Source organism: Cyrtonyx montezumae, unplaced genomic scaffold (assembly GCF_038088225.1).
Source record: "Cyrtonyx montezumae isolate F1298 unplaced genomic scaffold, pur_monq_1.0 scaffold_44, whole genome shotgun sequence".
Lineage (NCBI taxonomy): Eukaryota > Metazoa > Chordata > Aves > Galliformes > Odontophoridae > Cyrtonyx > Cyrtonyx montezumae.
This window is the reverse complement of record NW_027072050.1, coordinates 1016020-1042555: the sequence shown is the minus strand read 5'-3', so window position 1 is coordinate 1042555 and position 26536 is coordinate 1016020. Positions and strand designations below refer to the sequence as shown.

Below are 26536 nucleotides of genomic sequence, written 5' to 3'. Positions count from 1 at the left end.
GGGTTGACATCATCAAATAGGAGGCATTACTTTTGGAGAAGACTTCCTAAATTTCATTGTATAGTTTCCAGGCAACAAGTAACTTTAGGAGATGTTTTCTTTACTTCTTCTATTGGGAGTTTTGCTTTACTATTATTCTATGGTCACTTATCCAGGAACAATGATCTATCAGTCAAAGTCTTACTGGAAACTGTTGAACCAACTTACAGCTTTGGAAGACACTGATAGCTGTTGCTTGCCACCTTATGAGACCAGTTGCATGGGAACAACTCTTGCTTTAACCTCCACATAAGTTTTCAGTTTGGTACACTAAAATGGCCAAGCTTTGGGGCAAGGATGGACTGCTCCCACAGATAAGGCCCAGCCAGCTGATGTTCGCTGTGTTTGCTGTGGGAATGGCATGAAACAAATCGTGTCTAAAAGGTTTTGCTTATCTGAACACGTACCTCAGGATAAGGCTCCTGAACTGGAAAGCAACTGGAACTCTTCTAAGTGCATGCTTTTTCTGCCAGAGATTATAAATTAATCTGAATGGAAACATTCCATAGGGGTGTATTAATTCTGTCGGAATATTACACATTATCTCTATTTTGGATAACAAAGCTAGGAAGGAAAGAGATCTATTTTCAAAATTTAACATATTTGACAAATGAAATTTGATACAATCCAGTTTGCACTGGCTGTAAAGCACATGACTTTTCCTTCATGGTTATCCCAGATCTGACATCACTCAGCATAGGTATCAAACCTTCTCACAGAGACACAACCATGAATAGGAAGGGGACAAGGGAGTTTGTTGTCTATGACCTGGCACATATCAACATAGGGATCAAAGAGGACTACAATAGGGAGAGCACTGTTACCCTTTCTCTGCCCAAGCAGATAGATTTGCCCATTCACGGTACTGCATCCCATGAAGAATTTCTGGGTCAAGCATTCTTCGTCCACGTGGGTCCACTCATCTGTCTCCACATCAAATCGGAATGCTTCCCCTCCTATGGTGTACAGAGCACCGTTCAGTGATGTGATGCAGAGATCATACCTGAGAGAGGAGCAATCCTTAATGAGAGTCAACAGAAAGAGCTGAAATATTCAGTGCCACACAACTCCTCATATCAAAACATCTGTTTAAGAGTTGGATCACACCAGTACTGGCATTCAGTGTGAGCCCCAATGTTTTTTCCAGCAGGTCTCTATAGGGACAGCTCAGTCCCAGCCTGCACTGATGCATGGCATGATTGCTCCCGATGCACAAGGTACTGTTTCTCTGTAATTAAACCTCAGGAGGTTTTTAAGTCTCAGCTTCTCCATTCTTTATTTTGTTGTATATCTCAGATAAGCGAATAACTTGGAACTCATATATTAGAAGCCTTGACTATTTTCAGATTACCATTATTTTTCATTTTTCCAGTGCTCTACTGTGATTGAGTGCATGTGTGTATGTGTGTGCATGTTCATGCTTTTCCAGTTTGGGGCACAGTTCCCCTGATCCATTTTAATTCACCTGTAATGAAAAGACAATCCATTTAAGTCACCTAGGAGGAGGATGCTTTATTTGGAACAGAAACTACAGGCAACAGCAAGAGGGTCTGATCTCATAAAGGTAAAACAGTGTATACGAGTCCTCATTTGCAGGGCGATAGTTCTTCAACAGCACCTGAAAGTGCCACAGGGAGCCCAGCCTAACAACAAGGTGTCTTGGAGAACTGAGGTAACTGTGGCTATATGGAGTTATTTCTTCCAATTACAACAAAGTTCATCTACAAATAAAGCCACCTCTCAAAGTCAATCTCATTAAAGTTGTAAAGAATTTCCCCTCGTAACAATACAGAACATGGAAAAGGATTTCTTTGTCCATGCTCTCCAAACAGAGCCATGATTCATATATAGTTTAAAGAAACAGCTGTCTTTAATTGTTCTCTATTAAAAATAAGAGCCATCATAGATAGAAACTTAACAGTGTACACAGAAATGTAAATTCAATAGCTAGAAGAAGGTGTCAGGGAATGTCTATCTGGAAATAAGTTCCCTTGGAAGAAAAAACATAATCAGGCCTGGAACTAAGGAATGGGATGTGGTAAATCCTCTCACTGAGATTCAACCATTTGGAGTTGGATGTCAGCCTAAAATATGCAGGAGCTTAGCTTCAAACTTTTGGGAAATTGCCAGGACAGTCTGTGTTTCACATGGTTAGAAGTATAACTGGGAGTCAGAGTAACTGGAAACCCAAATACAGAGGGCAAACAAGGAAGTAGTCACCACTTGGAGACTCACCAGGCATCGGTCAGCTTGTGGAGGGTGATAAGTGATTGCCTTTGCATCATTTATTTTTTATTTTCTTTCTCTTTCTTTCAATTATTGAATTGCCTTTATCTCAACCCACAAGTACCGCTGCATGTGCTCTTCCTGTTCTCTCACATCCCATTCACAGGGAATGAGCAAGTGATTGGTGAGTGTAAACATGCTTGTTGGGGTCAACCAACTCTAACAAGATAAAAAATGCAGCCCCTATAAAAACTCCACAGTAAAATTGTATTTGCATCTTCAATGAAAAAATACCACAAAGGCTGAGAAGGGCAAAAAAAGAGCAAATCATCTCCACGGACACCATAGTCAGAAGAATGAGGAGAATATGCTCCAGGTGAATCCCCCACAGCCAGCAGAGGGGACCACTCCACAGATGGAGCCAGCCATCCCAAGAGGATCTGCAGCCCATGGAGAAGCCTACATTAGAGCTGGTTTATCTTGAAGGACTGCAGAACATGGGAAGAACCTACACTGTAGCAAGTTAAAAAGTGTGAGAAAGAAGGAGGAACAACGAGGAACTGTTAATGGACTGATTATAATGTCCTCCATCTTCCCCATCCCTGTTCAGAAAGGAAAATGAGAGAATAGCTGGGTGGGAATCTGCCCCTTCATCAAGGTTAACCCCTGCAGCAGAGCCTTTACCTTCCTGTCAGGTCCAATAAGATTATTTCTTACCTTGGAAGTGGAGAAAATGAGATGACATCCCAGCTGTCTGTCTCTGTGTTCAACCTCTGCACTCCATCATAGACATGTCCATTTTCATCCAGGCCACAGACCACGTAGATCCGGGTTCCCACGCTGACCGCGTCTCCCCGCTCCACAGGCTGAACCATAGGACTCATGCTTTCCCACTCGGAGTCCACCAATGCCATGCGCTCCACTTCCGCGATGATCCCTTCATCCGTGCTCCCTCCAAGCACATACAGGTAGAGCCCTACTCCTACTGCACAATGGCTGTTGCGAGACTTCTTCATGGCTGGGCCTTCCAGCCAGCTATTGGTCAGGCAGTTGTAGATCAGCACCCAATCCACACTATACCACACAAACTCATCTCGGAAATATCCTCCTGTTACAAAAAGGAAGCTTCCTGGAAAGACAACAAAGAAAAGCGTCAGTTATACAAAGGTTGGAAGTTGCTCTTTTCTTTCTATGCTCTTTTATTTCTATGTACCAACAGGCTGCAAGATAAACAGAGAAAATTACTGCTCCTTCATTAGTTGACAATTTTTGATACATGGGCCAATAGGACGCAGCAACTCCTTCCAAGTCTCCCTGGAGGAGAATCATAGAAGCACTGGTTGGAAACAGCCTCAGGGGATCACTCTTCCAGGGTCCCACTTGAGATGGGTCTCACCAACACCAGGTAAGGGAAGCCATGTTTTTGAGCTGCCTTGAAAAGTCTCCAAGGATGTCCATATGTACCTTTCTCTTAAAGGCAACTATAAATCACTGTCTGGCAAAACAACCATGAAAAAGAGGCTCAAAAAAATGTACTGCTTAAAGTCATTGGTTTTGCTCCAGATAAAGCTGACATGAGGAGTCCAATACCTTCACTGCTTCTGCAATGTGAAAAGTATTCAGCCTTGCCTAGCATTCTCCCAGCACTAAGCAAAACAAAACCATTCTTTGAGCTATTTCTGAGAACAAGTGAGGTTTTTAGCCATGATGTATTTCATAGTAGAGGCTGCTGAATTCATTGCACTGAGGCCTCCAAGCCTCAGTGCTTGCATTTGCTCAGTCCCAGCTGCTAGCACCACTTAAGTTACAGCTCTGTGAGTTACCTACTGCTGCCACTGCATACTGGGTGAGGTTTCTGCGCTGCAATGGAGAACAAGCCTGCCAGGTCCCCGTTTTGGGTTGAAACAGAAATAATTCTTGCTGTTCCTTGTCACGCTTTCCTCCCAGGACATACAAGGTGTCGTAGCTCCGACCTGGGTATGGACACAGTTTCACGTTTTGCCAGCTCGGTGGAGGACAGCTGTCCAACTTCCTGATCAGCCTGGAGAAGGTATCTGCTTGCCCAGGGCGCTTGCTGCGCTTCACCAAGATATCAAGGAAGGACAAACTCAGAAAAGCGACCCTGACTTCTGCCACCAGATCCAGAAAGTCTTTCTCTCTTGTTGCTGGATCCTCCATTATCCACATAATGATGCTGTCAAATATCACATCTTCTCGAGGGACAAAAAGGTCATCGCTTTTGAGGAACTGCATCAGCGTTTCTTTGGGTAGTGCCTTAAATTCCTCCTGTGACATCACATCCCCCCAGTGGGTGAGAGCCACGTTCATGGCAGATGCATGCAGCTCTATAAAGGCAAAATGCTGTGAGTAGGTCATCAGGCCCAGGCAGTTGGAAACATGCAGCTCTCTCTCCAGAAATTTCTCACACAGAAGTTTCACTCTATCAAATTGAAAAAAATCAGCAGTTTCCAGCAAGCTGGTCACATTTTCTTGATGTATGAGCACTTGGGCTGTGCGAGTGAACTCAACAAGTGCCTGGAAAGGCACTGCATCAATCCCTCTGATCACTACGTGGTGCTCAGAGCTCTCCTTTGTGCCTCCAAAGAACATCGCTTCGAAGTAACGGCTGTGTAATGAAAGTGCCTTACGGCTGACATGAAAAAGGCTCTCTCCGACCTCAAGAATCGTGTCTGCAAACATTTCTGCCTGAGAGTCCAGCTCTTCTGGTTCCTGTGCAGACCCCATGTCTGTTGATGGCCGGGTAGTTAATTTTAACTCAGTCCTTAAGCAGCCTTCACTCATGTGAGGTTGCTGGAAATACTATCTGCCTAGCTGGGCTAAATACAAGATAGGACAGTCTTGTTCTAAAAATAGAACATGGTTTCTGTGCTCCTGCTTTGGTCTTCCACGCTTCCTGGTGCTTTTTGAAGTGGCAAGAGAACTGCATAACCCAAATTTGGCAGATTTAATTGGAATCTGCATTAGCTAGGTAATTAGGAGAGCTGTTCTCCAAGTAGGAAGAGGGATATGTACAACCAAAACATCCCTGAGCACTGATGTCATCTCAGGAAATTGTAGATTAATACTGAACCCATTGAGGAAAAAAAAACCAAAACACATCTTACCTTTCTTTCTGCAAACCACTTTAGAAAAGGTTGAAGCATTCCAGGAAAACATTCCCAAAATTAGATCCTTCGCCAATCTAACATCAAATTCCAAACCACACACAGCATTCAGCTTTAAACTTCAACAGAAAGTAGGGGAAGGAAAGAACCCTCATCCAAACCCAGAAAGCAGCCACACACCAAACCATTCTCAATGTGCTAAGTAACTGTACAGATCACTGACTTCACACAGTGGATTTTCCAAAGCATTTACATCAATCTGGTAAGTGGAAGGCTTTGCACAGCTTGAACTAAGGACTCTAATCCTAAAGAGCCTATTCTAGGAGGACTCTACCCCATTTCCAAGCAGCTTTCAGCAAACAGCAGCACTACATGGACCATTCTGCAGAGGTTCCTATTCTATTTCTGGAAAAGTCACTTCTGTCACATTGGTTTTATGCAGTTCTATTTAGGAATTAAATAAATACACCTGAAATTGATTTCTTAGTTTCCACCATTGTTGATTTGCCCCAAAATATTATTCAAATGTCTGCAGAAAAGTCTTGCACCTTGTGATGAAATTCAAATAACTCTCCAGAATTTATACGTGTCACATGCTCCAGGAAGATCTCTGCATCTAGAATTTAGAAACATCCCAGGAGTTTCAATGGGCCTTCTTCACATGCTACACTCAGAACAGACACCAGACATCGTGTGTTACTGTTATCAATAACCAGCAGCCCCTCTCCCTTCCCAGGGACAGACTGTTCAAGTCCACACTGAGGCTGGAAGGCAAATTCCGCCCTATGCACTAAATTAGAATTTATCTCCTGAAGTTGTCAAATTGTGTAAGTGGAGAAGGTCCAACCTCATCTCAATGGTAACTGATTACAGCACACATGGGAACAGCACAGAGCTGCACCAGGAGACATTCAGACTGGACATTAAGAAGGATCTCTTTAACATGAGGATAAACAAACACTGGAGAGCTGTTTGACACCCCAAGTCCATCAGTCTTCAAGAGCCACACATATAATGCTCTCAATAACATGTTAACTCTGCTAGCCCTGAAGAAGTCAGGCAGTTGGACTTGATGATCTTTGAAGGTCCCTTCCATCTAAACCATTCTAAGTTTTGCAACATTAAGAAAAAAGTAAAAAATAAAAAGGTTGGAAGGAGCATGACTGCATAGTCATCTGCAGGAAACACCCTAAGAATGAGCCCATAGGAACTTAAAATCCAGAAGCACTCCTTCATGCACACACTACACCACACAAGGCACAGCTCCCTAGGAAAGTCTCATATACTGACTTTGAAATGACTTCAAGTTCACCTTCATTTCAGCAGTGACCCAGGAAAAGCTATGAATTAAGTTGCCAATCAGGACCAAACACTGTCAGCCACTTCTCATTTATTTTCTGCTTTGGAAACACGCACAGCTTGTGATCTGTTCATTGCTGGTTTTGTTGTGTCCACCCAGCTCTTGAACAAATGTTCTTTACATCTGTTAAGCGTGGAAGACTGCAACAGCAGCTGTAGGGCACTTTTCTCAGACTAAAAAATGGACATTTAGGAACAGGTTAATTTGTATTTATTTGTTCTCAAATCCTCAAATCTTGCTACTTGCGAAGAAATAAAATGTTATAATTTGATTTGTAAGTAAACAAGCACAGCCACAAGTAGACAGCTACAATATAAAAATGGGCAGTATTTCCAGACACTGCTTCAACTGAACATTAGGATCTTAATTCCTCCCCTATAATCTCCGCTAACAAACACTTCCATAATGTTCATATCACCCAGCTGAGACAATCTGACAAGAGACTCCAGTCTTTATGTAGAAGTGTGGAAGCCTTCCAATTCACAGTAATTTGAAGCAAGTGCTAAAAAGAAAAAATAATAATTAAAAAAACACCTTCTTAGCTATGCAGCTTGTAAAGGTGATAAGACACCATATGATCCAAGTAATTTGCTTCCACTGGAGCAAACAGGAAAGAGATTAACTCACCAGCAGAAAGCCTAAAACATGGTGCAAAACGTTTCCCAGCTGAGTACTGACGTCTAAGAGGAAGAAAATCAGGTTCTAATGTATTCAGATTATTTCAAATTTTAAAGTATTTTAAAATGTAAAGCAAATGAGCAGCGTTCAGAGAATTCTTTACTAATTTTACATGGTTGTTTCAAGACTCACAATACCAGGACTATTTCTGACAATTCATAGACAGAATATTCTCTCCTCTCATTCCTTAACAATGTAGAGCTCCACATTTATTTGAGGAAAAAAAGAAAGTAATCAGAACTCGCTCCTTGCACATCACATCTCATTCTCTTACTATTCATGAAAAGACACAAAAAATGAAAGTCAACTGCTCTTTCACGCCAACAAATACACATTCAAACTCCTCTCCAAAAACATGAAGCTTCTCACACACTGATCGTTCCCTCCAATGATCTGAATCCTCAGTCTTTAAAGACAGTCTAATGCCATTATCCATCTTGCTGCTGAATGAAAGGGTTTGGAATTGACTCCATTCCATCCTGAGGGCAGATGAGAACCACAGAAGTCCCTCTGCAAACCACAAGTCCCAGCTGACGTGTGTCTTCTGTTAATTTGTATTGATCATCTGGGTCTGAAAAGCAGAGATCTATAGTTACAACGGCAACTTAAAGAAGGTAATAAATTTCATCAACTTTAAAAAGTAAGACAATCTTTCCAGACTTCTCAGCATTATTTTACTGAGCACAGACTATTAAAAATGATGCAGCAATAATATCTGATTACTTCAGAACATTACTGATTCATTAGTTATCAAAGCAGCACTTACTACTGAGTGACAAAGAGCTCCACTTTGTATGCAAAGCAGAACATGCATATTTTAAACAATACAAAGTCCCTTTCATTAACCCTAATCAAAAGCACAGATAAAAATGACAAAAAAATATAAGAGTAGGAAGAGAAGAAACCAAACCTAATCCCATTTTAAATGGCCTCCTAGGCAAACACTGGTCAATGCAGATCACAAGACTCAACTCAAAACAGACTAACCAGAAATCTTCTGGTGATCTATTTCTAGACCAAACCAGAAGAGGCTGTGCATGGGAACGGACAAACAACACAGCAAGGGCCAATTCTATCCTCCTTCAGATGTCAGCATATTCAGACACAGACCTATTAGAGAAGGATAAGAGGAAGCCACAAAGGTGGCCTGAGGTCTGAAGAACCTCTCTTACAAAGAAAGGAAATTTGTGGTGTTCAGCCTGGAGAAGAGAAAGCTCCAAGGAGGCCTTATAGCAGCCTCCCAGTATGTAAAGAGGGCATACAGAAAAGGTTCCAAGGGACTCTGACGGGGGTATAGTGATAGGACAAGTGGTAAGAATTTAATGATAAAAGGCAGTCAATTAGTTATTGGGAAAAATCTTCACTGTAAAGGTGGTAGGACACAGGTACAGACTGCCCAAAGAAGCTGTGGATATATTCAAAAACAGGCTGGATGAGGCTTTGGGCAGCTTGATCTAATGGAAGGACTGGAAATGGGTGATCCCTAAAAGTCCCTTTCAACCCAAACCATTTTATGATTCTACCCTGCACTTGTGCAACCTCGCCTTGACTACTCAGTGCAGGCTCAGACACCACAGTATTAGAAGGATATAAAACTATCAGAGATCATCCAAAGGATGGCTACAAAGATGGTGAAGAGTCTGGAGGTTACAATGTACGAGGAGTAGCTGAGGGCCCTGAGTTTGTTCAGAGCAGAGGAAAGGCCTCACAGCAGCTGGAGCTCCTCACAGAAAGCAGAGGGGCAGTGCTGCTCGCAGGGGACAGAAACAGGACCCAAGGGAACAGCAGAGGAGGGTCAGGAACATTAGGATAGTGGTGGGCAGGGAACAGCTCCCCAGGGCAGTGGGCACAACCCACGAGCTGCCAGAGTTCAAGGAGTCTTTGAACAACACTCTCAGACAAAGGGTAAAGCCAGGAGTTGGACTTGATGGTCCTCGTGGGTCTCTTTCAACAGCAAATACTGATTTTATGGGAAAAAAAAATTACAGCTCTATTAGCTCAAAGAAGTTACAGAAGGCTAAAATTCCATAGAAAGACAAAGAAGGCATTTACAGTATAGTTTATAAGACAGTAAGATACTCTTACTGACATGCTTTGAGCAAGACTCATCTCTCCAGCAGCACACAGAAAGTAAAGCAAACTGCCTTATCAGAGTGAATTCATTCAAATTTAAAACAGGAGTACTGAACGAGTTACACAGGAGCTCAAGCAAAGACTCACAACAAGGCCACAGAGATGATCAGAGGGCTGGAGCACATCCCTTAGGGAGACAGGCTGAGAGAGCTGGAGCTTTTCAGCCTGGAGAAGAGAAGGCTCCAGGGGGATCTGGAGGGGCTTACAGGAAAGCTGGGGAGGGACCTTTTATAAGGGCATGTAGTGACAGGAGGAGGGTTTAAACTGGATGATGGATTTAGACTAGATATTAAGAAAAATTTGTTTATTGTGAGGGTGGTGAGGCACAGGCACAGGTTACCCAGAGAGGGTGTGGAGGCATTCAAGGCCAGGCTGGATGGGGTTGTGAGCAACCTGGTCTAGAGGGAGATGTCCCTGGCTACAGTAGAGAGGAACTACTACTAGATCTACTAGACCTACTAGATGATCTTAAAGGTTCTTTCCAACCCAAGCTATTCTATGGTAACAACACTCCACCACAGAAAATGTGGTAAATCTAACCTGTGTATATTACCCCTTCCTTTACACTTAGCTGCTGTGTACAAATCCAAGCTCAGATTATGTCAATCTGCAGATTCTGGCAGAGCTGTCAGTTTTCTGTTAAGTCAATTGCTTTAGGGGATACGGGGTAAAGGAAAGCTGACTTACACAGACTGTGCATTACTTACCACGCATATATTCAATGGTACCATCAAGCACAAGGTTCAGTAGAGGGTCAAATCCTTTCAAGACACCACTTGCTATTAAAGACCACACACAACAGAATGATTAGAAACCAAAATCAGGAACACAGCAACACAGAACCACACATAGGACACCCTCAGTTCTCCAGGTCTGACCACTCCTTCAACCAAGGTTACCAAACTAACAGCAACATTAAACAGCACCCTCTAACAAAATGCAAATGCACAAGAACCCAATCTGTGTTGCATCAACTGAAAATTCAGATTTTTCAATCAGTTGCAATGGCGTGGATTCCTTAAAGAAAACTTAAGATTTTCTTCCAGTTTCATGTGCTTTTCAAGAATACCTCAACATAGCAAATAAACAAATGCTACAAATAAAAAGGTTTCCTACAGAAAGGGAAGGACAAAATGAAACAAGTGCTTTCCTTAGGCAACTACATTCCAGAAATACAGCTAGAAGATAGATCTTTTTAGCTTTATAGGAATGCACTGCAGACAGCCAACTGCGTTACCTAAAAGAAACCCACAATTCATCAAGACTAGTCTGTAAATAAATTGCAGGGCTACACAGAATGAATTCTTGTACTGAAAAATACCTGATTACTACCATAAGCATTACTACCATTGCTACCAGCTCAAATCAAAAAGAGACTCCTACAATCCTGGGGATTACATGGAGATCAGAGGTAATTAATGTCATTTTTTGAAAAGAAAACTTAAGCCAACAGAATCGATGAAATTGTCAATTGCTCAAGAACTACAATAAAATAAAATACAAAATCACCCCACACTTAACAGCATGCATTTATAAACATCAGGGCCCACTACAGCTGTAAACGAGATTTTAAAGACAAACAGGATGCTGTGCAAAGCTGCTACTCAGCATACTATTATCTTTCAGAGGAACAAATGGTCTGCAGGTGGCACCACCAGCATCCTGAGATGGACAGATGTAGGTATGACAAAGGAGCAAATAAGACAGAGGAGGAAACGTAACAGCCTTGAAAGCAACAAATAGAGGCTGAAATATACTGAAACAATGTAAGAACTGAAGGAATGTATAGTTAAGAGACAAGAGGTAAGACAGGCACATGAGCCATAACACCTTTCTTTGCTGCTTTCAGCACACCCTTGCGAAGTCTGGAAAATGAAACAAGAAAATTCAAGACAGCAAACAGAAGATGGAAAAAAAAAAGCATAGAGATGAAACATACATAAAATCAGAGTAAGGGAATTCACAGAAACATGAAGAGAGATAAGCTTCCCACCAAGAAACTGCAAACAGCAAGGAACAGAAGCACCTATTAGCCACCACCCTGCTCTGAAAGACAACAAAATGCCCACAGGAGACAGAAGTGCACACACAAAACACAGACATGCAACAAAGCACAGAGCTGATCACTACAGGTGCACACAGCCCAGACCGGGGCCGGTGCCCACTTACCTTCTCTCCCACCCTGGAACTTCACCCGGATCGTTTTGTCGATATACTTGGATAGATCTAAAATGCTCTCCTTCTTCTTCTTCTCTTTATCCTGACAGCGAGAAACAAAGTCAACGTGACTCAAAACAAAACCGTGCCAGACCTCACCGCACCTCCTATTTTGCTACGTACTTCACAACACCTTTATACTTTCTTCTCCTTTAACCTGCTCGTAAAGCTGCTGCAGAGATCACCCCAGGGCAAAGTCAGGCACAAAGGAGCAGCCATCGGTACAGCCCACAGAGGCAAAGCCGCAGAGGAGGGCCGCCCACACCACACCGACATCCTGAGACCGCTCAACGGAACCGCAGCGCCCACCCAAGAGATCACCCACTCCTCGAGGAGCAGACCCCGCGCCCACAACCGCCCCCTCCTCACCGCCATCTTGCTGGCCCCACCGCCGCCCCCACCGACGTTCGCCATTTCATTTACCGCCACCAGAAGTGACGCTTCACGCCGACGCAAAACATTGGCTCTCCGAGGAGCGCCGGGGCGGAACTTCCGGGGCGGAACTTCCGGGGCGAGTTGCTGGGATACCCGGTGCGGAAGGGGCCTGGCCCGGCCCGGTCAGAAACAAAAGCGGGCGGCGGCGCGGCGGGCCCGGCATGGCGGCGCGATGGGCTCGGTTTGCTCTGCTCTCTCTGCTTTCGTTGCGGCAGGTGAGCGGCCGAGCCGGCTGTGGGAGCGCCCTGGGTTATGTGCTCGAGGTGCGCTGCGGGTGCTCGGGGCAGCAGTTGGGTAGGGGGCGGCTGTGAGCGGAACTCGGTGCCGCTTCCCATGCCTTGGCTGGGGCTGTGGTGTGAGAGGGCCCGGTCCCGCTCGGTCGGAAGGTGATCCCTTACTGAGGGTTTAACGATGCGGAGAGGGGGCTGCCCGGCCAGCTTCCAGTGCTCTGTTGGAGAGAGAAGGTGGTGCCATTCATACTCTACAGTGTGTCCCACCGCACTTCGTTGCTATTGTGCCCACCACGGTTTCTCAGTACTCCCATGTTAGTTCTCTGTGTTTAGTTTTTATTATCATAGTCGCTATAGTTCTTAAAAAAAAACAATGGAACTTAAGGAAAAGCAGCCAGACCAGGGGATGGGGCTGGGCACTTGGCTATGGGCTCTGTCTGGCTGACAGAGATTCTCTCTGAGAATCTGGCTGGTGTGAAACAAAGGTGGCTCCTAGTGAAACTACAGCTTGTCTTGATTCTTGCTCTCTCTTTCTATGGTGTGGGAGTGGTGAGATGCTGGCACTGCTGCACAGACAGTTGTGGGTGCTCTATCTCTGGAGGTGGGTGATGCTCTGGGTGGGCCCCTAAGCAGCCTGAGTTGGTGAGGGGCACCCAGCTTGTAGTAGGGGGTTGGAACTGAATGATCCTTAAGGTTCTTTCTAACATAAGCTGTTCTGTGACACTAAGAAGCTCTGTGGGATGAGCTTTAAAAGTCTCATGGGCACTTGTGACAATCTAGGCAAAGAGTGAATAGCCACTGTTCTGCAGTATGGTACATAGCTTTTGTATTTAAAGTTCTGCTCTTCTGCCTTCTGGAAATCTCATTAAAATATCTTAACTGTTTGGATTTTTTACATACTCTGTAGAGTAGTATGCCTTCTTAGATCTTATTAGTGTAGTATCTGAAAACGGTAGTCCAATTTTTCCCTCTTCCTTACTTATGATATTACTGCTCCCTTGCCAGTGATCCTCAGTGATAGAATGAAGTAATTGCCATTTAACTTATTTTTTTTCTTTCATGTATATTGCCTGTTTTATTCCTCATTCTCCGTGTGCCTGGTGCATTTTGTAGCCTGTAGTAATGCTTCAAGGGGGCTGCCAGTGCTAGCATGTTGTTGGGACATTAATAAGGTATTAGAGTGGTTTGAGGTCTAGCATTGAGGTCATCATAAGCTTTGAAAATGTGACTGCATCAGTGTGGAAAGCCAATGAGAGTCTTCTGCTTGAGACCTGGTACTTGCAGGTCTTGGCGTCAGCTCCATCTATTGCAGTATACTGCCTTTCTGTAAGCAAGTTGCCTAGTGAGTTTGTGCAGCAGAATAGCTGCATTATATACTTGAGCAGACTTTGAATAGACTGGTTGGGGCACTGAGTTGGTTCTGCTGCAGCAGCAAGAAGATAACTTACTGTAAGCTACTAATATATTCCAGATACCTAAGCTAGTTTGTTTAAAACTTGCTTAAATAACACTGATATTGCGATGGTCTTACGTCTCTGGTAGTTGCTGTATGATTTTTAGCTAGTCCATCATCTTCAGCTTGAGGTAGGGAAGAGTGTAATTGTGCCCTTGCACTACAGTGATAACAGGACCAGAGACTGACAGATGGGGTTATTTGAGGAGGATGAAGCTGACATCTCCTACAATGATCGTGTGTATTTAACTTCAGTGGCTTACCCTTGCGTTAGCAGTTCTTTGTCTTCCCCCTTCTACCCTGGGAGATAGAATTATTTGGGAGCCCTTTCTCAGGAAGAGGGGAAGGATGTTGGGAGATGTGTCCAAGTTTGTTCCCTGAACTCTGATTTATAGCAGGTTTGCTATTAAACATGGCTCCCCCATATCTGGGCACTTGTCTGGGAATTCCTGAAGAAGGGTTCAATCTTAAAAGTCTGAGTGTGCTAGTGCAGTTTCCCTTAGATCTTGCTCTGGTGTTACAGTCCTCATTTTTCATGCAACTTCTTTCTTATTCTCACTATTCCTTCATTGCATTGGTATTCTCCTGTAGCAATAGCTGGTGTAAGTGGGCCTTTGACCAGTGAGGAAAATAGTAAGCTGTGTGAGATCTTGCTGCTGTTCACTATGCTAATTTTCAGATCATGGTCCTGTACTTAAGATCCGTGGTAGATTATGTAGAGTTGAAAAGACTGTCTCAAGTTCTGGGTTAAAGTAGTTGTTGGCAATTGTGAGTTGTCACACTGAGTATGAAGCTCTCTGTACAGTGCTTGTTGAAGCAGTGCTTTCTTTGTCTGCAAGTTTGCTGTCTGTTATTGGTCTTGAAACTGATCTGTGCAGTTCGTGGGTAAGAATGTACCCCAGCTCTTAGGAACTCTTACATGTCTTGTGTGACATCTACAGTGAGAGTGGGTACAGCTCCTGAAACAGAGCACTGTCTGTCAAACCTCTTTAAGATCGGTGTCATAGCTTCTACTTATCTTCAGAACATAAATGCAGCATATTCCACTAAGATTAACAAGGCAAAAAGGTAATTTGCTTTCAGTTTGATTAATTTGTTGAAAAAACAGGCGGTAACAAAATAAACCAGTAGCAACCTGGCAGTTAATTCTGTGCTGGTTTTCTTTGCTCTATACTGCTTAGCATTATAGCTGTGGATCAGTCCTTACAGAGCAGGGGGTGTTTCTTAGTTGTGACTGACTGACTAACAAGCAACGCTTCATTCTGTGTGTATTTGTACACACCAAATACTGCCTGTGATGTGGCTGTGAGCAGGTCTTTTTAAGTGAAGAACAAAGTGCTGATTTGCTTTTTCTGTGCCATGGTGTGGTTATCACTATCCTAGCTTGTACTAGAAGTTACACTGAGGTTAAACTGTGTCACTCCCACAGAAGTTTTTAGAGGTTGGCTGGTTAGCTTGTATTATTTCGGTAGCCTAGCTCCTCAGCCTGTTGTGTTGGCAGAGCTGAGATGGTTGTGAATGTAGAGAGATCATGTATAAGTGAACAGTGTCTTCTACCTCCAGGTACTGCCATACAAATTTATAATCCTAATATGTAAGAGACAACTTCTTCACACACATCCAGACTTCTTTGTCCTTGTAGTGTAATTAACTGTCACTTTTGGTGTTATCTTTTTGTTATGGATGGTACTGCCTTAAAGCTCAATCACAATCTTCATGCTTCGCCTCTTTCTGTGAAAGAACAGAGGTTTAGGTACCTGTATGTGGGCAGGGCAGAAAGTAAGAAGGTGCCACTAGGTTGGCTTAGCTGCTCATTTTGCAGTTTCTTGAGACTTCAGTGAACTGAGCTTCTCCTCCCTACCTTCTTCCAACACTTACATGAAGTGTTTTCCAAATCATATGTACTCTAAGAAGCAAGAATTGTAAAAGAACTTTAAGAGCTGTTGTGTTTTCCTTCAGTATTTGGAACAGGCTGGACTTGAGGTCGACTCCTGGAAGAGAGTCCTTAGGGGTTGTGGGAAGGTTGTATAGTATCTGCATAGGAAAGTATTTCTCCTAGTTTGGCCTAGGATATGGTGTGGTCTCTGGAAACTGGAAACAAATGTTGCTACTGTCCCAGTGCATCAGCTGCCCTGCCTTGACCTTCCTTTTGCTATCTGATACCTAGTGATATAAACAGACCCAAAACTGGAGGCATCGAAGCCCTTCAGTATGGAAAGAAGAAACTAATACCTGTGACTTCTGAGGTGAGAGAGAATAACAAGCTTGACATGTTTGTTAACAGACTTCAGAACTATGCTTTGATGCTAAGAAAATTGTGTTGTAAAAATGTATGTTAATCCACATTTGGTTTTGTACTCCATGGACCATGTACAACTCCCTGCACCGTCTTCTACTTTTAGCCCTGCTCATGTTCCATTTAATTCCTATCATCCTTGGTTTTACTTAGCTTTTGGCACACAAGTGCACAGCTTTCTAAAATGTTTTGAGCTCTTCACATTAGAAGCCTTTTACTCCACTATTTCTTTCAAGTACATCCACTGAGCTGTTCAGAAAGGACAAGTGCATGTTGCTGTCTGCAGTGTGCTGCTTGGGGATTATTACTGAGTTCCAGTAATGCTTATTTAAATGGAAACGTAGCAACACATACTGATCATTTCATTTTAGAGATGAAAGCTTGACATTTATAAGAGAAACTATACAACTGTACAAGTTGATATATTTTTCAAACGCATAAAGCCATCCTACTGCACGTAGCTTCCTCCTGTGAAGCTGCCTTAAACTCTTGGAGGCTGCTGTATGTGTAATATTCAGAACTGAGCTGACCTGGTTTCAGCAGGACATGGGATAACTTCCTTCATAGGGGCTATATAGAGTTGTGTTTTGGATCTAGGATGAGAATGACTTTGCAACACACTGATGGTACTGAGTAGTGCTAGCACTGCATCAAGGATGTTTCAACTTCTTGTACCTTCTTGCCTATGAGGAGCTTGGGTGGGTGTGTGTGAGTGTGTGCAGGGATGAGGAGCTTGGTAGGGGACAGAACTAGGATACTGGACCCAAACCAGGCAAGGATCATTCTATACCACGTGACAGTATGCTGAACAATAAACCTGGAAGAGGTTGAAGACCAGGGTCCAGTTTAGCACTGTTTGACTGGTGATGAGTGGTTATGTTGTGAATGACTCATTTAGTGTATTCCTTTTTCCCTTCCTTTTCTGTCCTAGTAAACTGTCTTTATCTTAACATGAGTCTTTCTTTTCTCTTCTGCTGTGGAGTGAGTGAACAGCTGTGTGGTGCTGGGCTGCCTGCTGGGTTAAACCACAGCAGCCCTTAAACTTGAGCAGATTTGGCAGCAATAAGAAACACTTGTGGTCCTTCTTCTTCCCCGCCCCCCCCTCCCCCACAAATGGGGATAGAACTCGATGACCTTTCAACATAACCAAATCTGTGATAAAACTAGTGGGATATTGGACCATGTTTTTGTGAAACTAATGCATCATTCTTGTTTGATGGCAGTGAAGTGAGTTCTCAAGGTGTTCCTCAGAGATGCAGGGGATCTTATCCTCCTTGTGCCTCATTCTTGAAAACTTATTCACAGATGTACATACAGCCAAAAAGGGATGACATGAATAAGGTGTGATTGTGAAGGGAGAGGTATTTTTCTCTGGTAAGAGATGTCTGAGATGTGATCAAATTTTTGAGTTGAATATCTAATTTCAACCCTATGCGTTCCATTTGAAAAATCTGCAGGTAGTTATGTGAAATAAAAATGAACTGAAAATGGAGCTGTGATTACATCTGAAAACTGTTGTTTGGTTTTTTTTTTCAATCTCAAAGCCTACATTTCTTTATCTCTCTTAGAAAAGGGAGAAAGAATCAGGCAGGAACACTTGGATCAAATCCCCTTGGCTGCAGGAACAGTAATATATACTTGGTTTAGATGTTGTACTAAAGGATGTGATATAATGAGGAAATATTGATGGTAGGTGGGTGGTTGGACTGGGTGATCTTTTCCAACCTTGGTGATTCTGTGATTCATTTCTCCCCCTATTTTTGAGAACAAAGAGCATTTACAGGGTATTTTGTTCCGTTAATATGGAAATGAAGCCAATACTAGTATATGTAAAATTTCCATCACTGTAATTAGTGGTAGGAAAGTTGCACATACTTCCACAGTTGCTTTGTTTTTCTTGCTGGTATCTGGTTGCCTGGGTACTTACCTCCTTGGACTTGATGTACAAGCAGAAAACTGCCACCACCACAAAAATACTTCAGCAGGCTCTATACATGGGCTTGTAGTTAGTGTTTGTTTGGCTTCTTGGTTAGACAATGGGAATATATCTGGTGCTCATAAAGGGAAGAAGGGAAGGAAACAAAGGAATGCAGTGGAATTCCATGGTAAGGTTGGTTTGTTTTTTCCTTCTCACTGTACTGGATAATACCAAACAGTTGAATTTTGCCAATTTTTGTGATTGGCATTTGACCTGTGCTAGCCTCTAACTTCAAATTTTGTTTGCGGATGCTGCAATCTGACACAACCAAAATAATTGAGAATCTGTTGTTTGCTGTGCACTGTTTTGCAGAAATGGGAAGCTGAAAATATCTGTATTAAAGGGAGTATGTGTATTCAGATGTGTTTGGAACACTTGTCTGTACAGACACTCTATGATAGTCAAGTGTGTACAACTGAGCATATACTCATCCTGGTATATTCACTGCATGCTGCCATGTTTACTTTTCTCTGCACTCCCTCTGCAGATATTGAAACTTTGTAGGATCTTTACTTTTTAAGTAAGAAGCAGACTAATCAACAGCAAGTTAAGCCCATTACTTCTACTGTATCATATGATCCAAACCTGTATTGAATAAACCTGTATTGACTTTTTGTTGCTGTTGTTGTTTTCAGGTGTACTGTGAGTATGGAATGGTCCATGTCCTTTCAGAGAAGGGGAGCAGCAAAGGGAAGGACTACTGTATCCTCTTCAACTCCCAGTGGGCCCATCTGCCACATGATCTGGGTAAAGCTGTAAGTACCAAGCCTAGCAACTAAAAGAATGTACTCAAAATTGCCCTTCTAGGGGGAAATTCTAATTCCAACCTTGGATTAGTAGAATCTGATTTACCTGATTTGCTTGCTCTATTTTGAAGATATTTTCCATCTCCCTAGACTGTTCTATAAGGTTGATACTACTTTCTAAGCAACATGCAAAGGGATAACAGCTACTTCAAGTTCAAAACAATCCTCCTTCTGCTCGTGGTTATTAAATAAATGAGAATAGCACTCAACTGTGTTTGGAAAGGAGTCTGTGTGTTGGTATTATACAGAAAAATACTCTAGGTCTTTCCTGATACCTTGAAGCATGACCTGTAGTACTTTCTCGTTAGTTCATTCTTCTTTTGATACAGCTTGTAATTACTGATACCTAAAATTAAGTTGTTTTTGTTATCCAAAGCTTTGTGAGCTGACAGCTAACTTTTTCCACTCTTCTATGAGAAGATTGAAGAGGAGAAAGACACCAATAGGAGGAACTTTCTCTGACAAATGAGAGAGGAGTAGCTAGAATGTGAGGAGGAAACTCACACCTTGCTTCTTTGTCCTCTTTATTATGCATAATTTGTCTGTATTCCTAGAAGATTCAATTTTGCAGAGATTAGTTTTATATTATTCAGGCTGTCTAAACAAGAAGACTAAGTTGGGGGAATACTATAAAGAGTGCGTAAGCCTGTTACAGGAAAATCAAAGTTTGAAGGGTGTTAGGGAGGTTTTCTGGTCCAGCTTTGAAAGCAAGGCCTTGCTTTTGTTGCCTAAGGTCCTGTTCATGCTGAGTTTCTTTACCAGGCATAAAATCTTCAATTTATGAAATATCAAGGGATCCTTTAAGATCTGAGAAGCTTTTGCTATGTTTTTCTTTTCACTTCTACTAGTGAGGTTGCCTCTTAGGTGGTGATTCCATCCCTCTGTAATAGCACCATGCTTTCTAAGAAGATAATTTGGCTGAGAATGTACGTTGACACCTGGTATTTGATTTGTTTTCCTGTCATGCCCAAAATCTGAAGAGAAACACCTCGGTCACAGCAACCCCTGCTATCCTTACATGCTGGGGTATGAAAGGATTGAGTGCAGCACTGCCAAAAAAGGCATGGGTGTACTGGTGGGTGGCATCTGGACATGAGTCAGCAATGTGCCCTTGCAACCCAGAAAGCCAACTGTATCCTGGGCTGCATCCAAAGTGGCATGTACAGCAGAGTGAGAGAGGTGATCCTGGTTCTCTTCTCTGTGCTGGTGAGACCTTACCTGGAATACTGCCACCAGATGTGGAGTTGGTACAAGAGAGACATGGATCAGTTGGAGTGCATCCAGAGGAGAGCCATAAAAATTATTCCGGGGATGGAGCAGCCCCCCTGTGAGGAGAGAGCTGGGTCTGTTCAGCCTGGAGGACGGAGTGACCTGGGGAAACTTGAGAAATAGACTTCTTTTAAGTCTTACACCTGACCTGACTGTTCTGTGAAGTTGGTGCAGGTATGCACTGGATTACTTTGTTTCAATAGCTGGAGTGGGAGTGCGGTGTATAGAGAATCCACACAGTGCATGAAGCTGGTTTGAGAGCCTTGGAGTCTTGCTCAGCTGGATCCAGACCGACCACTCTGGGAGTTGCTCTAAGATTTGTCATATATGGAGGGTGCTAAAGACATTTTGTCTTAAACATTCTTATAAATTGATGGAGATGCATTTCAGTAGCTCATCAGGAGCCAATATAGTCCTGAAGGGCTTGTGCTGGACTGAAACTTGTGCTTCATAGGTTCAGACCTGTCTTCTGTAGATAATTTTCATATCTACTGGGTATAAGCTCTACTTATCCCTGTTTGCTTCCTTTGCTCTCCCTCAGCCTGTTCTGAACTCTTTCCTGTTCTGGCTCCTCCTTCCATCAAGTACTCCAGCAATACTATTTATTGAAAGAGGTGATGCAGGCTGAGCTTCCTGTACATCTGTGTTCAGTGCTGATAGAGCTTGCTCTGCACATAGCAGCCTCGCTTTCAGCTCAAGAAGAGCAGGATAGCTCCTTCCTTTGCCCAGTGGCAGTGTTGAGCCTGGTGCACCCCAGGGTGTTGTCATGCCTTTTCCTATGGTTTTAATTCTTGCCCTTCTTGAAACCTGGGAGAACATCAGCCAGTTCTTTTGAGAACTCTGGGATTGATGCCCATTAGGCCACATAGACTTACATGCATCTAGCAAGTTCTGCATGAGTTTGAGGTTGTCTGAGAGCTTATAATTTCCCCTATCATAGTCCTCCAACTCACAGCTCCAGGGTCCCAGGGCCCATTAACAGTGCTGAGGGTAGAGGCATTCTTGCCTTGTTTGTGCTCCAATTTATGAAGTGACCATCTCATCAAATAGCAAGCCACTATTATTTCTGGTCCTACTTTTTCTACTTGGTATTCTCAGCTTATTCATGGCAAGTTGATACCTATGAAGACTTGGACACCTGGTTTAGATGAATCTCGTAGCTCCTTAAAGAATCACAGCATCATCTTCCTGCCTGGGTAGCCTACAGTACACCCACAAAAAGATCCCCAGAGTCTTTCAAATGTGTCATTGCCAACTGCAGGCATCCCCATTACCTACAACCCCTGCCTCACCTGCCCTCCCTGCAAAGAGGACACCATTGCTTCTATGAGAATACTTTTATCACTTCATTACTTGAAAGTTCTAAATTGTGTTTTAGACAACTCCCTGTGCTATTTGCTTTTCCTTAGTTAAAAATAAGGATATATAATTTTTAATTTTTCTTTTCAGTCACTCTTGCAACTGCAGGATCAGACAGCATCTGTTTTGTGTTCTCCTTCTGATGTACCTGATGGGGGGTTTAATAATCGAATCCCCATGGTGATGCGAGGGAACTGCACCTTCTATGAGAAAGTGAGGCTTGCTCAGATAAATGGAGCTCGTGGGCTGCTGATTGTTAGCAGAGAGAGGCTGGTAAGTCTATTTTTGTCTTTCAGTATCACTGATGCTCTAATGTTGGCTTATTTTCAGTGGTTGTTGGTGGTACTTGATTTGATTCTTTAAACACATGCACATTATTTATATTTGTTTCCACACTGCACAGCTCTGAGTGGAAAATAATACAGCTGAAGGAAGGATTAATTGAGAGGGTATGCTCATTTGAGTAGGCAGAGTGCTGCATGCAGCCTCTGTAACATCCAAATAAAGAGCTCAATTACTTTTACATTATATAACATACTGCAATCAAAGAAAGAAGGGCAGTTTCTATATCCCACCAAGCACAAGGTTCATTTGGATTGTCACCAGTATATGTTTTGTAAAATTAATGTTTTAATACTTTACACTGAATGTATCTTTAGTATTGACTAAAAGATATTGCTTGAAGACTGCAACAGTGAAATGCCAAACATTAGTGACTTCACTTGAAGTTACTGCTGTCATTGCAAGTTAAACTGCAAAAGCATTTCTTGGTTGTCAGATGCAGTTTTGTATAGCAAATAGCACTTGAACTTAGAGTTGTCCACTGTGCCTTGACAGCCTTCTATCGTTGCAGGTTTTGGAACATCACTGCCTAGTATCTTAATAAATAAATCTGTTTTAAGCTGATTTCTCGTTAAATTTCAGAGCTGGCTCTTTGTACTAGAGTTGTATGTTCTGTGTTCAGTTTATCCACTGTGATTTTCCTAGGTCTATAGGAAAATGACCTTTCCCCTTTCTTTCTTAACACTTAACTAAAATTATATTCTAAACTAAAATTTAATAAAACAAGTTCCCACTGATGATCTTGTTCACCCTTTTTTAGCTCTTCCAAGCTCTTTGATTTCTGGAGATTAAGAAATAGTGCTTACTGTGAAGTATTGTGGTACATCTGCATCCAGGTTTTCTACACAGCCAAATTACAGCCTTTGTCTTGTTCTCAGTATCTTTTCTAATGATACCTGACATCTCTGACATCTTTGTGCTTTTACATGCTGAGTCACCAACTTCAGAGAACTGTTAGTGATTTTTTGGGATCCCTTTCATGAGTGATAACCACTGATTCAGAGTTTAGAAACATAGTTTAGATTGCTTTTTCACAAGTTGCATTACCTGGTTTGCCTGTGCTGAGGTGAATTGGCTGTCTTCTTCCACTCTTTCAGTTTGCTGAGATCCTTGTGATTGGTGTGATATTTGACAGCCTGAATTTTGAGATCCTACTGTAGAATTCCTTTCTGTCTTACTTCTTCACCCCAGCAATGAAAATGATCAATGAAAGCAGTCTCAGCCCAATATGGATTCCACTACTAACTCTTCTCCATCCCTGAGACAAATCCTACCTTTTGCTTCCAAAGGGAAGAGACCAAGCCACTCTTGTTGCAATCACCTTTCAGGTATTTGAATAGAGTAATGATGTTTCCCTTCAGCCTCCTCTTGCCCAGACTAAACAGCCCCAGTTGCATCAGTCATATTCTCCAAGCCTTTCTCCAGCCTTGCTGCCCTTCTTTGGACATGCTCCAGCACCTCCATGTCCTTTCTGGATTGAGGTGTCAAAACTGAACTCAGTACTTGAGGTGGGACCTCACCGGCCCTGAGTACAGGGGGAGGATGGCTTCCCTACTCCTACTTACCATATCACTCCTGATCCAAGCCAGGATGTCACTGTCCTTCCTGGCCACTTGGGCACACCGCTGGCTCATATTGAGCTGACTGTCCATCAGTACACCAAGGTCCATTTCTGTGAGGCAGCTTTTCAGCTACTCCTCCACAGTTCTGTAGGGTTGTCTGGGGTTGTTGTGATTAAAATACAGGACCCAACACTTGGCCCTATTGTAACTTACAGTTTGCCTTGGCCCATCAATGCAGTCTGTCCAGGTCCCTCTGTAGTGCCTTTCTACCCTCTGACAGATAAACAATCCCTACCAACTTTGTGTTGTCTGTGACCTTACTGAGGGTGCATTCAATCCCCTCATCAAGATCATTGATAAAGATATTAAATAGGGGTGACCCAGTATTGAGCCCTGGGGGACACCACTCAGATGATAGATCACCAACTGTATTTAACTCCTTTGACCACTTAACTTTGATCTCCTAACCTAGGTGGAATTCTTGCCTTCATTCTCAAAGCAGAAATGGTGTAGGCAGACATCAGGTGTCCCTTCCAACATAGGTGATTCTTCAGTTTAGTGGTTTAGTTCTCACCATCTGCTCTGGATTCTTTTATTTGGATGGGACAGCCCTTCAGTTTTCTAGTACTGTGACTGTAATCATGTACATTATGAGCAGTTAGCCACTTATTCCATATGGTTTTTATGGGACTCTTACACAAATGTAATTCAGTCATGTGATTTTTTTTTAACATCTTCCTGAGTATTACCTATGAACTGATCTAGCTTCACTGACCAGTGGAAAGTCTACTGAGCTTAGAAATTATATCACTTTTAGAAATTGGTGTGAGTCTGTTTTGCACTTGTCCCAGAAGTTTCAGGGATCATTTTGTGTAAGCATAAAGGGAAGAATACAGACACTAGTAAAATAAAATAGCATGATTCTTAAACTGAGATTTTTCTGCTCAAGTGTAGGACCAAGAAGGGAAGATGTTCTCTTTTTTGTTTTTTTTTCTGTTGATTATTGTTTTGTGTTTTTTTTTCTCCACATTTGCCTCTGCATTGAAGTGCTGGAGGGGAATATAATGAGCGAATAGCTTTTATGCTTTGGCAGTTTTGAAGTTGGTTTAAGACTCTGATAGGATAGTAGCAGTATTTATGTATTGGATTATTTTTTCTGTGGTTTGACTGTAAGGATATGTTTAGGTTATAGTAGATAGTCCCTTTTCATAAAATTTTCTAGATTAACAGAAAACCAGACTTGAACCCTTTTGAAGTAGTAGATTTTTGCAGAGATGAATTCTTCTTTTGCCTGTTTTGATCTGTCTTTCAGGTCCCTCCTGGGGGTAACAGGAGCCAATATGAAGAGATTGATATTCCTGTTGCTCTGCTGAGCTATTCTGATATGTTAGATATTGTCAAGGTAAGCTTGATATTATCACTTAAGCTATCCCAAATGAGTAATTGCTCTATGGAATGTGAAGCTCATACTAGGAGCTCTGGATCTGTAAAGTGTTGTACTCAGGCTGTACTCGGTCTTTTAAAAATGCTGTTGTTTTAGGACGTTATTTCTCATTTTAAGAATAAAATCAAAACAGAGTTTGGTTCTGGAATTACTGTATACTGTAGGGCTAATAGATTGCTTTACAGTATTTGCTAGAACACTATTATAGAATCACAAAATCCCTAGGGCTGAAACAAACATTTAAAGGTCATCTAATCCAACTCCCCTGCAGTGCACAGGGTCACCACATCCTGGTCAGGTTGCCTGAGGCCTGATCCAAACTTGCCTTGAATGTCTTCAGGGATGGAGCATCCACCATCTCTGTGCAACCTGTGCCTGTGCGTCACTGCCCTCACTGTAAAAGACTTCTTCCTATGTCCAACCTAATTTCCCCTCTTTAAGCTGGAAGCCATTTCCACTTGTTCTATCAGAGCAGGCCCTGCAAAAGAGTCTGTCCCCTTCTGAGGTTACTTACTGAAATCTAAATAACTGAAGCTTTGCTAATGTGGCTTTTTCAAAGCGTACATTGCTAATTATGTAGAAGCATCAGCCTTTGTCAAAGGTATTTGATAGCTTGCCTTCTCGTATGAGCTTTTTTTACTCATATTTGAGTATGGCAAGGTGGTGGCTTTAGTTAAAATATCATTTTTTATGTAAATCAGTTATTTCTATGGATAGTAAGATAGCTTCTATTAAAGAAACACCTTGGTGCCACTTCTGTTTTTGATAAAGCCCAAGTAAAGGTGGTGTCCTGGATAGTGTTAAAAAGCATTGGATGTTCATATTAAAATACTTCTGTTAGAGATAAGAGTTTCATCACCAGACAGTTCTGAAAATCCCCTGCAAGTTCTGAAAAAGCTGCTGCTCTGACTGTGGGAATCTTGGGCACCATGTAACCAGGACACTGGCTCTGAGGACCATGTGATATTAAAAGTTCAATGATGCATGTTTTTTAAGCATCAATCATCTATAATAGTAAGTCCACTTTTAAAAATGTGGGCCAGGACTTCCTTGCAAAACACTTGTTCATCTAGTGCACTAAACAATTTGTTAGTTCAGTGCATCACAGAAAGGAGAGAAGAGCAGTTGTTGCTGAGGATCCACTGTCCATGCTATATACCTCTTTCAGGGACTTGCTATGGAGTAGTCCTAATCTAGCAGTGTACTTTGCTGTTGGCTTTGCCCTGCCACTGTCACCTAGTTGTTTTTTTTTGATTAAATATCTTGAAGGAAAAGTAATACAAAAAGCAAAATTGAGATATGTAAAGAACAGGGTGTTTTTTACTGAAGTCTGATTCCCCAAGTTCCTCAATTTGCTCTTGCCTCTGCAGAGTTTTGGCAGATCAGTGAAGGGGGCAATGTATGCACCGAATGAGCCTGTGCTAGATTACAACATGGTCATTATATTTGTTATGGCTGTTGGGACTGTGGCAATTGGAGGCTACTGGGCAGGAAGCAGAGATGTGAAAAAGTGAGTACTGGGAAAGCAAAGTTTTCTTCTTGTGTTTTTGACTGGGGGAGGTGGGGAAGCTGTGATGGTGTATG

The 26536-nt window shown here is 42.5% G+C and overlaps 3 protein-coding genes across 6 annotated transcripts in view; 1 reads left to right on the top strand and 2 right to left on the bottom strand.

The window, feature by feature from the left end:
• Positions 1 to 671: 671 nt before the first annotated feature.
• LOC136055554 (kelch-like protein 23) lies at positions 672 to 5067 on the bottom strand. The gene is made up of 3 exons (XM_065747354.1): positions 4089 to 5067; positions 2983 to 3394; positions 672 to 1042 (listed from the first exon to the last, which is right to left on the bottom strand). The coding sequence occupies exons 1-3, from the start codon at positions 5065 to 5067 to the stop codon at positions 727 to 729; spliced, it is 1707 nt and encodes a 568-aa protein (XP_065603426.1). The 3' UTR covers positions 672 to 726.
• Positions 5068 to 6943: 1876 nt separating this feature from the next.
• Positions 6944 to 12238, bottom strand: LSM7 (LSM7 homolog, U6 small nuclear RNA and mRNA degradation associated). Its single transcript, XM_065747349.1, has 4 exons — positions 12148 to 12238; positions 11731 to 11821; positions 10269 to 10340; positions 6944 to 7999 (listed from the first exon to the last, which is right to left on the bottom strand). Exons 1-4 carry the CDS (start codon positions 12190 to 12192, stop codon positions 7857 to 7859), a joined length of 351 nt encoding a protein of 116 aa, XP_065603421.1. The 5' UTR covers positions 12193 to 12238; the 3' UTR covers positions 6944 to 7856.
• A 74-nt stretch (positions 12239 to 12312) lies between these two features.
• SPPL2B (signal peptide peptidase like 2B) overlaps positions 12313 to 26536 on the top strand; it is a 29131-nt gene continuing 14907 nt past the window's right edge. For all 4 annotated transcript variants that reach the window (XM_065747428.1, XM_065747427.1, XM_065747426.1 and 1 more), the window contains exons 1-5: positions 12313 to 12428; positions 18806 to 18925; positions 21695 to 21877; positions 24821 to 24910; positions 26323 to 26462. In XM_065747428.1, coding sequence (XP_065603500.1) covers positions 12375 to 12428; positions 18806 to 18925; positions 21695 to 21877; positions 24821 to 24910; positions 26323 to 26462 — 587 coding nt within the window. In that variant the 5' untranslated portion in view covers positions 12313 to 12374. The remainder of the gene's footprint in view (positions 12429 to 18805; positions 18926 to 21694; positions 21878 to 24820; positions 24911 to 26322; positions 26463 to 26536) is intronic.